The sequence below is a fragment of the Lepidothrix coronata genome, unplaced genomic scaffold, assembly GCF_001604755.1.
Source record: "Lepidothrix coronata isolate B3197 unplaced genomic scaffold, Lepidothrix_coronata-1.0 Scaffold118, whole genome shotgun sequence".
NCBI classification, from domain to species: domain Eukaryota; kingdom Metazoa; phylum Chordata; class Aves; order Passeriformes; family Pipridae; genus Lepidothrix; species Lepidothrix coronata.
Window position 1 is genome coordinate 838,319 of NW_016690298.1, and position 14,437 is coordinate 852,755.

The window sequence follows — 14,437 nt, forward strand, 5'->3', positions numbered from 1 at the left end:
GCTGGCAGCACAGGTGGGTCAGAGAGCCAGATGCTGGTGGGACGACACCAACGCCGATGCCGATGCCGTGCTGTGAGATGCAGAGGGCCAAGAGGATGCTGTCCGGTCGGCGGGTCAGGAAGCGAGCAGGACGCTGGTGGGAGGCCGGGCCCGGGCAGTCTCCAGGCAGTGTCCGAGCCCGCTCCTAGCTGGGATGGCAGCGCCGTGTTTGCGAAGAGTTAAGGAGGCGGAAGAGGCAGGAAGCGGCCCGAGCCTCTCTCCATAGAAACCCGCGGCCGTGATTAAAGTCTGATGCGGGCCCGATAGCGGGGGGAGGGGGGGGGCAGCGCCCGCTTTAATTACAGTGGAGGAAATTGCTGGAGCCGGGGCCCCGAGCCCCTGCGAGTTGCCTGGAAACTCCCCCTCCTCCGCCTCCCCCGGCCCCTGCCCGTCCCCTGCCCGTCCCGCTGCCATTTATTCGCCATCAGCTGCTCCCTGATAAAGTGGAATAATAATAATAATAATAGGGGCAGGAATATTAAAACATGCAGCCCTCGGGCCGCCCCCACAGCTGCCATGAGACACGGCACCGGAGCGGTGCCACTGCTGCTCAACATGTATCTGCCAGGTACGGGTGGATCCCTCGGCCGCTGCCCCACCGCTGCGCCGTGCACCGCACAGCACCCAGCCCCTGCCCGCCCTGTCCCGCTGAGGCCCCGGGACGCTTCTCTGCCCTGTCTCCTTCCAGAGCCCACCCTGTTCTCTCCTCTCTCTGTCCATTCTCTCTTCCTGCCTTCGAGCACCACAACCATCCCTTCTATCTACCCTCACAGCCTTCCATGCCTGCACACTTATCCTCCCATCCTTCATCCACCCACCGTCCCCCTGTCCTTCCATCCCTCCATCCACCCTTCTCTCCTTCCAACTCATCTTTCCACCCACCCATCCTTGCCCTGTGCTTCCATCCATCCTTCCACCCCACCCACTTATCCCTCTATCCCCTTTTCCATCCCCGCTACCAGCCAATCCCTCTGTCTACCCTCCGTCCCTTCCATCAGCCTGTTTTGCCCTCATCTTACCAATTACCTACCCTTCCTTCCATCCATTCACCTCTCGCCCTTTCTTCCCTCCATCTACCCACTCATCCAACCTCCCTTCAGTCCTTCCATCCATCCACCCATTTCCTTCCTTCCTTCCATCCATCTCTCCATCTATCTCTTCTTTTCACAGCAGTCCGCTCCCCAAAAGCCACCAGTCATCCTTCCTTCCACCTGCCGATCCTGCCGCCCATCCTGCCGCTCACCTGTCTCCTCTCCCTGTTCCCTTGTCCCGCAGTTCTCTCCCTCACTCCTTCTCTCCTCCCTACCCCAGCCCACGGGATTTTCTATTCCTATTTAAAAGCTTCCCCGGCTGGGTCGGAAATCGGATTTCCTTTTTCCTGGACGCGTTTCCTGGCTTCGCCGCAGCGGCGGGGCAAGCGAGGGGGAGCGGACGGGGGCTGCGAGGACATCGCCCGCGGGTGGGCGCCGGGGGGTCGCAGTCCCGCCTGGCTCCAGCCCCCCGCCACCCCCACCCGCGTCCCTTTTTTTCCCCCAGATCCAGTAGGGGAAACTTTGTTCAAAGACGGGAAGAGCCAGGCATGGGGGTCTCTCAGCCCCGGCGTGCAGAAAGGTAAGAGCACCGCTGCCCCTTCCCCCGGACCTGCTCCGCTCCCCTCAGATGGCCCGGAGCGGGGACCCCCGGGGCACATGCATTCTTCCCCGACCCGCAGCTACCGGGGACCCCTTCCCGTTCGTGTACCGGGCACTGCCCATACGGGACACGGCCGCCGCGGAGCCCCCGTTCCCTGCTGCTGCGGGCTGGGAGCATTCCGCCGCCAAATCCTACGGGGAAACCACCGAGCCCCGACGGCCGGGAGCCCCCGTCTCGTGGCAGCAGAGGGGAGCGGGGAACCCGGCCCCCCGAGCCCCGCAGCGGGGAGAGTTCGGGGTCCCAGCTCCGGTCCCCCAGTTGCTCGGGACATCAGACGGGGAGAGAGCTGCCAGCCAGCCCGGGAGTGGGGCGAGCTAATCCGGGCTCGGGGGACCCGTTCCTGGGAGTGGGGAGGTGAGTTGAGACACCATCCGTGAGGAAGCTGCCGGTGAAGGACTGGGGCTCGGGCAGGTCTGGGAATTCATGGGTCCCCGTCTTGAGAAATCCACGCAGGGGTCACAGGCATGGGCAAGTGCTGGCGAGGGGGCAGCCTGCAGCCTCCTGGGGAGTGCAGCAGCACTGGGCATCGCGGGGCCAGCACTGTGGTGTTTGGGCCATGTAGCTTGCCTGTCTGCAAGGAGACAGTTGACAAGGGGCTGCTCTGAGCAGGAAAAGGGGAGCCCTGGTTTAGTGATGGGAGGGGTAGGAAAGCTGGGACTGGGAGACTCTTTTGCCTCTGCACTGGGGACTCTGCCTAGCCATACTCGGTGCACAGTGATGCAGTGAGAAGGACCTTTTTGGATCCCTGGATATTTCCTCGGGGAGCTGCCAGGTGTATTATCATGGCACCCTGCAGCAGTCAGGGTTGAGCCTCATCACTCCACCCGACTGCACCCTCCAACACCTCCCTGCCCTCCTTGCATGGGGTGGAACAGCCACAACTGGGAGATAGCTGGAGCCCAGGGTGGAGGCTGTGGCAATGAGAGGCAAAGGCTGCAGGGATCTCTCCCAGGGAGGAGAGACCCCCACCTTCTTCCCAGGATGGGGGATTAGGAAACACAACATCTTGGAAAGACTGGGGTGTATCTGCCTGGATCAGGATGTCTAACCTGGGTTTGGTGAGATGGGGATGGATGGGAAACAGCTGTTCCCTGCTCCTTCCAGGGCAAGAAATGGGGAGCACCAGATAAAATATGTGGGTGTTAGATAAGTAGGATAAGGTGGTTCTTTGTGGGAAATTTAGCTGAGCTATGGGACTGTTTGCTGCAGGGGTCATAGGTGCTAAACCTCTGAATGTGATCCAAGCACTTATAGACACAATAACGGTAGAAAAGCACAGGGAGAAGGATTAAATTCAAAGACGTGCCCCCTTCTGTGGGAAGAGACTGTGCTGCAAGGGTTGGGACGAGGAGCAGGGATGTGCAAGGGCTGCTGCTCAGATAGGGTAGGGCAAGGTATTTAGATAAGTGCAGGGCTGCTCTGCAGAGTGGCTGGATCTCAGTGGCAGGACTGCTCCTCGTCCAAAGGTCCAGGGACTCTCTCCTCTTGTGACTTCTGGCCAGGCACAATGAAGCCTGTCCTTGTGCCTCACCATGGGCACGTCCAGGTGTGCCAGGCTCCAGTGTGTGCAGCCTGGCACAGGGGCACCTTGGGCACCCACCAAGGATACTCCTCAGGGCAAGCTGCAGATGCAATGGCCATGGCTCAGAGAGGACACTTTTCCTTTGGAAATAAGGAACATTGATGCCCGATTCAAAGCCACAGCAGGTCCTGCCCTGTCCTCCTCTCTCCCTCTCCTATACTTATCCGTGCCTCTCTGGGGCGTAGTTCAGATCAGTGTTGCACTCTGACTTCAGCTCACCATGGAGACATCAGCACAGGGTACAGTGCCTCTAGAGCAGAGGCTGTGCTGTGACACCAGCCCAGTTTCAAGCAGATGTGGCAGTGGGGAATATTTGTGCTGGGTTAAGTCTGAGTACTTCCAAGATATCTCCTTGGGGCTGCAGATGAAAGAAAAAGGCCATGTCCTCTCACCAAAACAAACAAACAGGTATTTGTCTTCAGTGGTGGGTGAATGTGGGTGAGAGGGATGTGGAGACCCTGGATCCAGACCCACTGCAACCTATTTTGACCTCTGAGCACTCCTACCCCATCACAAGGTGAAAGGGCATCTTTTCCTCCTCTTACCTGAGGGGCAGGATGGAGTAGGGATGCTGCAAAGGAGACATAACCTTGTTACCATCTTCTGCATCTCTAGAGCAGGGAAGATGCAATGAAGTGCAGCCTAAACCTGGGTCCACAAGGGAGGGGGCAATATAGCAGTGGGTCAAGGAGAATTGGGGCACATCCTGTCCCTAACCTTGTGCCCTGGGAGGGAGCTTTAACCTCTCCGGGGCTCGGCCTTGCAGGCAGCGGACAGATCCAGCTGTGGCAGTTCCTGCTGGAGCTGCTTTCGGACCGGGCCAACCTGAACTGCATCGCCTGGGAAGGCACGAATGGGGAATTCAAGCTGATCGACCCCGACGAGGTGGCACGGCGCTGGGGCGAGCGGAAGAGCAAACCCAACATGAATTACGACAAGTTGAGCCGGGCACTGCGCTACTACTACGACAAGAACATCATGACCAAGGTCCATGGCAAGCGCTATGCCTACAAGTTCGACTTCCATGGGCTGGCGCAGGTGTGCCAGCCGGCCACCCCCGATCACACCCTCTACAAATTTCAGGGCAACCTGGCACCGCTGCCCTTCTCGGGCATCTCCAAACTCAACCTCATGACCTCTGGGGTGACACCAGCCAGCTTTTCCTACTGGCCTGGTTCCAGCCCATCCCTCTACCCCGGGCACGGGCTCCAGCCCTCAGCTCCATTCAGCGCCATGGCAGCCTCCCACCTCAACAATATGAACAACCATTACCATTAGAGGCTCAGCTGTGCCAGGTGGACACTCCTTGTCCCTGGCAGCATGGGGCTGTGGAGTTGGGAACTCAGTGGGGAGGGATGGGGGGTGGGATCGTGCCATGCTCTCACTTGCCCCCTTTTAAATTTGGAATGGTGGGGAGGGTGGGAGGTGCTTGCAGGGTAGCTGGGTTAGTTCCCTGATAGGGGTGGCTGGAGGAGAGAAGCCATCTAAATTTAAGATGAGGAGGTATCCATGATCCTGGGAACAGATGTGGATACCTAAAGCAGGGTGTGAATGGAAGGAATAACTATCAGCTCCACTCCTGGCAGGGACTGTGCACCCCCTTTCCTTTGCAACATGCTGCCCACTCCCTGAATATCCTTAGCTCTACCCCCAGCCCGTGCCTGCCCCACCCCTCTACCTGCAGACAGGAGTCAGGAGCTGGGGCCTTGGGGCAGCTGCATCCATGGATGAGGGTCCCACTGAGCAGGGGCAAGGAAAGGGGACCTTCCTTGACCACTTGGTCCACTCACCTATGTCTCCAAAGTCTTCCTTTCTTCCATCCCTCCTGCACCTCCTGCTGATGGTAGCTTCCTTCACACCTCAGGAGAAGCCTTGGTCTGAAGAGCAGATTTTCTTCATGGGTTGATTCCTACCTGGGGAAGGGCTCTGGGGTTGGAGGTGCCAGGGGCAGGTGTGACAGGCACGCACTGCCAGTCTTCAGGGCAAGACCAGAGCCTGGAGGCAACACAGCCTGGTCCCTGCAACTCTGCTCTCTCCCCAGCGCTTGAGTATCACACCACAGATGGTCCTGACATCCTGCACATGAGCTTGTGTCCTGCTCATCACTTCCAAGATTATTGTTCCAGTTTTACTCTGGCTTTAGCCCCTCACATGCAGGGCTTGGTGGGACACCTTCCATAGATGGGAACATCCCCAGGGACAAGGCAGGGTGGGAGGTAGGGCAGGAGAAGGGATAACAGCAGGACTGGGAGCCCCAGGAACCAAGGAGCAGCCCTGGGTCTCCCCCTGGGTTCAAGGAGCTGCCCCCATCCTCCGGAGCAGGACATTGGCTCAGCAGACTCAGAAGAGCTGGGCACACTGAGCTCTGCGCTGGCTGGGGGGTGGGTTTGGTCTTCAATAAAACAGAGAGGTGCTGTGACCTGTGTCCTCTCCTGTCTGAAGGGAGCTGGCAAGTGGGGGAACCACTCAGCAAATCCTTTCCCATCTGAGCCAGAGCACCTTCAGGGCTGGGGTGTGGAGGATGCCACCACTCTGCTGTGTCACCTTTCCTCCAGGCATCACATCTGATTCTTATAAACCCCAAGAGACAGGGCAGAGCTGGAAACCTCTGGCTTACTTGAGGCACCCCTCCAGGGAGCCCACATAAGCTGATTTTAGGCTGGCAAGGAGATGTGGCAACTGGAGGCAAAGAGGAGATGCAGTTGGCCCGGCAGGATGTTTGCCATCCTGCCGTTATCCAGGCAAATTAGGGATGCCAGGAGCTGGATCTCTTGTGATTCACAGTCCTGTGCAACCAGTCTGGGGCAATGCACTGGGCTCAGCACAGCCACATCCTGTGCCAGGTCAGGCTCATGTGTGACATGATGCATTGACTACCCACAGTGGCTGCTGTGGGCCCAGGGACTGCCCTCTGTTTGTCCCCTTCCTTGAGGCTTTGCTCCCGATCCCACTGCCATCGAGGACCCAGGGTGCCAGGGATGGGTGCCAGGCTCACAGCAGGGATCAAACTGGCTGTATAGGGGGGAGCCATACCCAGCCCATGGAGGGAGTGGCCAGCACCCAGCCCCTCTCTCTGCATGCCCGAGATCACAGTAGCCCACAGATCTGGGTGCTTCATGCTGCCCCCTCTGCATCCCTCCAGAGTCTGGTAACTCTCACAGCCTTGGTGGCATCTGCTTCGATGCATCCTCATTGCCCTAATCAGCTTAACGGAGTGGGATCTGATGTCAGTGTGTCCTCTGGGGAGGGCTCAGGCTGTGAAGTGGGGGGGCCCGATGCTGCCAGCTGGGAGCCCATGTACGGGAAAGGAGTTGCAGGGACTGGAGAGAGAGGGGCCGCCCCTACCTCCAGGGTCCCCGAGTGTTGCACAGCCTGGTTCCCAAGGACGGCAGGAGGTGAAGTGAGGGGGAAAAGAGTAGTTACCCCCAAGCAACTAGTGTGAAGACAGGCTGAAGACACCCCTTGCCCCCAAGCTTGGCTTTGCAAGGGCAAAATGGGGGAACTGGCCACAACTGGCTCCTTCAGAGACGGGGCAGAGGGCTGTGCCCCCGCCGGGGGAGCCGCTTCAGGGCTTAGGTAACTGCATGACGCAGGGCAGGACACGGATTAAGGGATGTGGGTCACTAGTAGCTCCTCCCTTCTCCCCCTCCCTGTCCCCACCCCTCGTGTCCCTCTGCCAGTGCCTGCACCGGGGAAGCCCAGGTGACTCCAGTCCCCTCCTCATTCCCGACCCTGCAATCCGGGTCCCTGCTGGATTGGAGGCGAGACATGCTGGGGAAAAGGGGGAGTTACCTTTTTGGGAGAGGGGAGAGCACTGCACACACCCAGTGCAACAGCCTGCAGCTGAGGGCTTGCTTTGCTCTGATCTGAGCTCACTTGGCACAGTCCCACTGCTCTGTCCCCAAGGTGCCACACCAAAAGCTGGGAACCAGCCCTGCACTCCCCAGGGACGGCAGCCAGGAAGGAAGGGGGAGGACACCCATGCGGGACTGCATCAGCGATGCTCTCGCCTGTCTGTGGACGCAGCCGGTGTCACCATGGCAACTCGGGATGCTCCCATCCTCAGGCACCACTGGGAGCCGCCCCTCCCCCCCCCCCCAATGACATATTGTGCTTATCGGAAGGGGGAACAGAGCATCACTTTCACCCAACTCAGCTTCCCCCTCCCCAGAGCCCCACCTGACCCAGCCTGCCAGAGGTGCTGCTTTCTGCAGTTTTCTTCAGTCACCAAAACTGCCGGCTCGGAGCAGACTGCAGCAAAATCCTGCCAATGGGCAAGCGGGGCCGAGCCCTGCACAGCTTCTGGTGGAGCATCGTCTCTGGCCCCGACTGGGGGTGCCCAGCCCACGGGGCTGATGTGGGAGCACCATCCCTGGCAGTGGAGTGTACGTACCAGCTGGGTGGGCAGCCTGTCTCAGGTGGCTGGCAGGAGGTGCATGGGCCCAGTGCATCCATGGGCTTCTGACCTACCTGCAGGGAGTCCTTGGGTGCCCTGTTCAGGGTGAGATGGGGAACACGGTCCCAAAGGGCTTCAGCCTGCACTAGGAAGAGTGAGGGAGCAGAGGCTACGGCACAGCAGCTTCTTCTGCTGCCCTGTGATTAAAGACAGAAGGATTTTTTTCCCTACTTAAAAAAAAAAAAAAAAAAGTCTCTTTGTATCTGGCTTTGCTTACCTGTCAAGAGGGCAGGTTTTAGCCTCTTGCCAGCATAACAGGGGGACCCCTCCAACTTCCCCAAAGTCTCCCAGCCACACAGTAATGGATCAGAGAGAGGATTGAATACCCTGTCTCCTATTTTAGCAGAGTCATGTCACCACTTGTTTCATTTCTCATGCTGCCTTTGCAGCACAGCCATGCCACGTCTTCCCTGGGGGACATCAGCTGCCTCTCTGCCTACCTTTGCTCTCCCTGCAGCTCTCCCAGTTCCCACTTATTTCATCCTCTCCACATCCTGGCTGTGCTGGCTCCTCAGCCCCCTACCCCCAAGCTGCTGACTCACATCCTCTCTCCAGACGCCACCTTCCCTTGGCGTGGCTCCCTGCAAAGTGCTTCACGACTTAGTGTGGCTCAGCCAGAGCCTGCAGGTACAAGCATTCAGGCTTCAAAACCCTTTGTAAAGTCCCTCCAAGGAACAAAATGTAATGCTTCCCAAAGATGCTGCTTTCTTCCTTGCCAACATGCAAGGGCTGGGGCTGTACTGCCACCATAAACCCAAACCTCATCCCTACTGCCACCAGCTCTCTGGGCTGCCAGGGAGACAGTGTCCTGGTCTGCTGCTGCCCAGCTGTATACTGAGACCTTGGGCTGGACTTTGCTGAGGGCAGTAGCTGAGTAGCAGGAGGACTGGATTAATGTGCTAATGCCAGATTATGCTCTAATGCAGGACTTCGGATGAGGGAGCAGCCCCTACTCCAGCCTAGGGGCACTCACTTCCTGAAGCAGACTCCCCATGACTGCCTTGGGCCACAGCTTGGTGCTGCCTTGCTATCCCCCAAGGAGTTCAGTCCTTGGGGGTGACAAAGGACCGTGAGACAGGCAGGGAACACAGCACAGGGTGACCTCCACGCTCAAGTCTCAGTGAGCTGGAGGTAATGCCCCAGACTATGTAGCCCTGGCCCTCTGCTCTTCCAGGCTCTGTGGCAGGATTAACCATCACAGCAGGGCTCCAAGGTATCTGGTTCCCCTTCTTCACCTGCCCCAGCTTCCCAGCACAGAGCTGTCCCCAGTCTATGCTCCTCAGTCCCAAACCCATCAGCCAGGCAATGCCACAAGACATGCTTTGGCTACAGTGGAGACCAAACTGTCTGTCATCCCACCTCCTTCAGTCTCATGACTACCACTGGGCCACCCTGGGCACAGGCAGAGCTTTTGAAAGATTTCCACCCAGCCTGGATTTATCTCCCATCAGCTGAGACCTTCTGGCTGCTCTCCTGCCCCTTCCTGACTACAAATATCTCATCAGCCAATTTCGCCTGGGACTCTTCATTCTCCCTCTGTCATTTGCTGCCATGTCCCGGGGTCACTTTGTCCATGTATTCCCCCACAGACACCCCACCAGCAGCTGTGATGAAGTGCCATGGAGCAGGGAGGGGACCAGAAACCTATACCCACAAGTCATCCCCAATTCAGCCCAGAGAGCAACAGCCCAAAGCTGCAATGGATCCAGTGTCCAAGTACCTCCCACAGAGGCAGAAGAGAGACCTCCCACTTCCATCTGCCTCGAGAAACATGTTCTCCATCATCCCCACAGGAAAATGAAGAAAGGCCTGAGTAGAAAGCTGGGCCAAGGCAGGTCCTTCACCAGCCATGCAGGTGCCAGGTCTGCACCATACAGAACAGTTTCCTCCCCATGGAGCACCTCCAAGTCACTCCAGGCGATGATGCCAACTCTTAATAGCAAAAACACAGCTTCACTGCTGTTCTTTTGACAGGAAGAAGCATGGCTTGCCACATTGGCTGCTCCAGCTGTTCATCACTCCTCCATGCCTCAGTGCCATGGCCAGCTCATCCAACCCATAGAGTTTGCTCCCCAGACAGAGCAGTAGGGCAAGGGGAGTCCCACAGAGCAGTTGTTCCACAGCTCCAGGTAAAAACTCCCCTTTTCATGGATGACTATGCAACCTTGGGACCACTGGCTACCAAGGTGCCCCTAGCAGCCCCATACACTCTTGGGAAGCAACATGAGGATGCTATGGCCTGAGAAGAGACCTTCTTGGGGCAGAAGGTTCTGAACCCACTGCAGGCTGCACCATGCAGCTTGTGCCCACCTACCCTGCTGCAACATATGTTGGAGCAGATGGGGTGTCCACTGTGAGGCACAGAGAGGAGATGTGTTGCTGCTGGAGGGATTTCAAACTAGGAAAGTACTGGGATCCCTCACCTGGATTTCTGTGGTGATTGATCACTGACTTGGCCCTGCTGCTCTACCTCTGAGTCCCAACCCAATGGGAATCTCCCATCCCTGCAATCCCAGACACTGATGGGCTCTGCAGCTGGCAGCACAGGGGCTTCCTAGTCCCTTAATGCTCCTCAGGGAGCACTGGTGGCTGAAGGGATCACAAGGCTGGGGACAAGCTCTATCCATCCCCCTTACTGCTGCCCAATAGCTGGCTCCTGAGTCCAGATCATCCATCATGCAGGAGCACAGGGGTCTGGCAGGTTAAACACACAATTTTTAAGAGGGGAAAATGCTAAGCTCCCAAGCCTGTCTGAGGATTCCCACCCTCACTACTCATCCTTGCTTGTGTTCCCTCCCCACCTCCTCTTTGCCCTGGTGGGAGCAGAAGGCTCCCAGGCAAGGAAAGGTGAGTGCTCCACCTGCCTTGGTCCCCCCAGGAGCTGTACAAGATCCAGACACATCTCCCTCTCCTCAGTAAGGCTCTGGCTGAGCCAATGATGCATATTTAAATGCAGGGGAGCATCTAAGTTCGTCTCTCATTCCTTGACATTTCCAGAGACTCCAAGCTGTCTTCAATTACCAGCCTGCAATTAGCTCTTCCTAAATCCCCCAATGAGGCCTAGCACTCTTAATCAATGAAACACAAGGGAGGAGGGGAAGGACACGGCCTCGCTGCAGCTGGAAACATTTTAAACGGCTGGGGCTTGAAGCTGAAATATCTTGTAAGTGTCGCTAAGGAGATCTGCAGGGTGGGAAACCCTCACCAGTGCTAGCAGGTTGTTCAGCTCTAGAGACAAGACTCTATAAAGCCCCACACCTAGGGGTAGGGGAGTCACTGAACAAACACCCACAACTCAGGGTAGAGACTACCAGCACCACAGGCTAAGGTGTTACCCTGTGATGCAGAAGACCTTCCTGCATTCACCTCACTGTGCCTCAGTTTTCCTCTCTGCAAAATGCTGATAGAGGATAGTCAGGGCTCTCCCAGCAGCCCCATAGGAGCTCTAAGGGTCCAATTCCACCTCTTTAAGCCAGAGCTACCTTCCTCAAGACAAGATGCGGATATAGTCAAATTTGGGGTGGGTTGAGCGCATTGTGGCCCAGACAGCTCACCACAAGGTCACATGAATGTCAATCTACAGTCAGGAACAACAGCACCCATTAGGAGAGGCAGAAGGGGGGAAGCGCTGGTCTTGGTGGGTTTACACAGCCATGGAAAAGCCTTGCACAGCACCCTGCCAGGTCAGCCTCCATGCTGACATCTGTGCTGTCTTCCTGGCAGCACAGCTTTGCCTGAATGAGCCAGATTGGGCCTAATTAGCAGCTCTGCTGATGCACACAAAGGTAGAGAGAATCCAGCTTACCCTCCATGACCTGCAGAGCCAGCACAGCTCTTCCCAGCTAAGGGGAGCCTGAATGCCTGGCTCAAAGGGGCTTGGAAGCACTGGATGCAGACCTCGGAGAATATGTGGTGCAGATCCTGCTAAAGAAGCCCCAGCAAATTCAGTAGCCTGAAGCATAGCAACCAGCTATGAGAAAAGCAAAGCCTTCCCCTTCTCCACCCCTCTCCCTGGGGGTCTGCAAAAGCACAGAGCTGGTAACAGGGCTAGCAGCACAGCTCCCACAGCCTGCTGCTGCCAGGGAAGGGAGCCCAGCCCTGCAGAGACAGGGAGGAAGGGGGAGGTAGGGGTAGCTTTAGGAAAAATAAAACTAAAAAAAAAAAATATGGAGGTGACATGAAATGTGGCATCCTATTTAAATTCAGAGCAGCAGACAGGCATCAGGCATTTCCATCTGGAATGGAGAAGGCCAGGAGAGCTCATAAGGAACCAAGAGACACTCAGGTGGACCAGAACTGGCCTTGGGCACAACAAACAGGGGTGAAATTCTGACCCCCAACTCACACTGGGTAGTAAAACCTGCTTTGAGAATCAGGTCCCTCCCATCCCTCTTGGGGAGGAGAGGGGGCATGACTAGGAGCTTGGGGTGCCCCCCCAATCCCACTTGCACCCCACAGCCCAGCAAGTCCAGGAGCCATCACCAGGCCCATCCAGGCCACCTCTTTATTCTCCAGTGAAGCAAAGCAAGAGGAGAGGGGACCCCACCCCTCCCATAGCAGACCCCCTCCGTCTGGGCTCCCTAGGCCTCCTCTGGCACAGACCCCTTTACTCGCAGCAAGCCAAGGTTGGGGGAGGCATAACCCCTTGTTTGGGGAGGCGCACCGGGGGGCGGGGGGAGGAATTACCCGCGGAGAGGGGCGTGGGCACCACCCCCAGCGGCTCGAACAAAGAGGCATGCGAGCGGCTCCCGCGGGGTGAGGGGCACCGTCGCCCATGCTCAGGGGGGCCCATATCCCCCCACGTGGGGGGGGGGGGGGGGGGGAAGGCATCGCTCACGACACAGAACCCACCCCCCAGCCTTGCCCGTAACCCTGCCCTCCCGCCTTTGTCTGCTCAGGCGCGGCAGCTCCAGCACCACGGACAGCACCGGGAGCACGGCAGGGCGGCTCTGCCCGCGCCGGGGAGCTCGTTCACATGCACCCTCTGCCAGAGGCACCCGCCGCACCCCCCAGGGCCCCTCGACCACTCCTGCCCCAGACCCTCACATCCATTTTTTCACCCCTTTTTTTTTCTAGAGAAAACGCATCCAAGGAGCCTCCGCTCCTCCGCAGCCTTCCCCCCTCCATCGCGCAGGCGGGAGAGACACCGCTCCCCCTCCTCGGTCTTCGCCGCCGCCTCGGTGTTCCAGAGCGCAGCCCCCATCTGGGGTCGGAAGCGCGGGAGGGGGGCGGCAGGATCCGGAGCAGGGAGGGTCCAAGTAGCGTCTCTGTGGAGCTGGCGGCCGGGGAGGGGGGAAGGCGAGGAGGATGCGGGGGGAGGATGGGGAATCCGACAGTCCTTCGCCTCCCCCGCCCCTCGGTGCGCGGCCCCTTCCGGCCCCGGGGGCCTGGTACCTCCCTAACGGTCCAGGCTGATCGTCCAGTGCTTGGACCCGTCTCCGCCCTCGCCCTCGCTCTTGAGGTCCTGGAAGAGTTGCGTGAAGTAGTGCGGGTCCGCGTTGATTCGCAGCATCTTGGCGCTGAGGCGCTGGATGATGCCCAGGCAGCGCTCCCAGAAGCGCCCCTTGTCGCCCTCCACCAGAAAGGGCTTGAGCGGGTAGGAGATCTCGTTGCCCATGTAGGAGTAGGCAAGATAGAGGCAGGTGAGGAAGGCGGCCTGCAGCTCGGCCTGGCTCCCGATGTCTTCGCCTCGCAGCGCTTCCCGGCACAGCAGGTAGACGAACACCAGGTTGGCCGGGGTGATGAAGCCCTGGTCCTGCCAGCCCTGCAGCAGCAGCGAGCGGTCCACGCTGCGGAACCAGGAGATGAGCTCGCCGGGGCTCAGCTCCTTCAGGCGGTAGCAGCGGCGGCACACGAAGTCCCCCAAGCAGCGCAGCAGCTCGCCGGTGGATGCCTGCACCACCACGCGGCGCGGGGATCCTGGGGGGCGGCCGCCGACCGGCGGCGGTGGTGGCGGCGGCTTTCCCCCGCCGGAACCCGGGTGCAACTCCTGCGGCGCCGAGGGCACGGTGGGTACCGGCACGGCTAGCGGGCCCTGCTTGGCGCCGTCGGACGGCCCCACCACCGACTTGCGCAAGTTCTCGCGGTTTCGCTGCACCACCAGCGGGTCAGGCTGGCCCGGGGGCCCCCCCGGGGCCCCGCCGCCGGGCTTCGGTGTCACCTTCTTGGTGCTCTTCTTCTTCTTGGCCGAGGCGGCCACCAGCCTCTTCCAGGTGAGCGCCGAGATGAGCACGCCGGGGCGCTTCAGCCGGCTCTCGCCCTTGCCCGGCACCCTTCCCGGCGCCTTGTCGGCCAGCAGCCCCCCGCCGCCGCCGCCCTTGCCTGAGGAGGCGGCGGGGGAGAGGGAGAGCACCGTGCCCATGCTAACGCCGAGCGAGACGGGCGTGCAGGGGCCGGGGCGCCGGCACCGCCCATAGGAGGCCGGGGCCTGCGGGGGAGGCGGCCCACGCTGGGGCCGCGGTACCCGAAGATGCTCCGCCGCGCCCGCTCTGGGCTCCGCGCCCGCCGCTGCAGCCAGACGCGGCCCCGCCGCTCCCCGCCTCCCCGCCGACAGCCAATCGCCGCCGCACGAGGCCACGGTGTGCCCGCCCCCTCGCCGGTGGGCGGTGGCGGGGGCAGAGCACGGCGCGGCTTTGCCCGGCGGCCGCCGCCCCGGCGTGACCTTCACC

The 14,437-nt window shown here is 59.5% G+C and overlaps 2 protein-coding genes across 2 annotated transcripts; one reads left to right on the top strand and one right to left on the bottom strand.

Moving 5' to 3' along the window:
• The first annotated feature begins 462 nt into the window (after positions 1-462).
• On the top strand, positions 463-4,705 carry FEV (FEV, ETS transcription factor). Its single transcript, XM_017825277.1, has 3 exons — positions 463-607; positions 1,576-1,650; positions 4,080-4,705. The coding sequence occupies exons 1-3, from the start codon at positions 556-558 to the stop codon at positions 4,589-4,591; spliced, it is 639 nt and encodes a 212-aa protein (XP_017680766.1). The 5' UTR covers positions 463-555; the 3' UTR covers positions 4,592-4,705.
• An 8,075-nt stretch (positions 4,706-12,780) lies between these two features.
• On the bottom strand, positions 12,781-14,233 carry CDK5R2 (cyclin dependent kinase 5 regulatory subunit 2). Its single transcript, XM_017825286.1, has one exon. It carries the CDS (start codon positions 14,128-14,130, stop codon positions 13,168-13,170), a length of 963 nt encoding a protein of 320 aa, XP_017680775.1. The 5' UTR covers positions 14,131-14,233; the 3' UTR covers positions 12,781-13,167.
• Positions 14,234-14,437: the final 204 nt, after the last annotated feature.

Coding starts and splice junctions, on each gene's coding strand:
- CDK5R2 (XM_017825286.1), bottom strand. CDS start 14,130: ATGGGCACGGTGCTCTCCCTCTCCCCCGCCGCCTCCTCAGGCAAGGGC.
- FEV (XM_017825277.1), top strand. CDS start 556: ATGAGACACGGCACCGGAGCGGTGCCACTGCTGCTCAACATGTATCTG. Junction 608..1,575: donor GCTCAACATGTATCTGCCAG/GTACGGGTGGAT, acceptor TTTTTCCCCCAG/ATCCAGTAGGGGAAACTTTG. Junction 1,651..4,079: donor CAGCCCCGGCGTGCAGAAAG/GTAAGAGCACCG, acceptor TCGGCCTTGCAG/GCAGCGGACAGATCCAGCTG.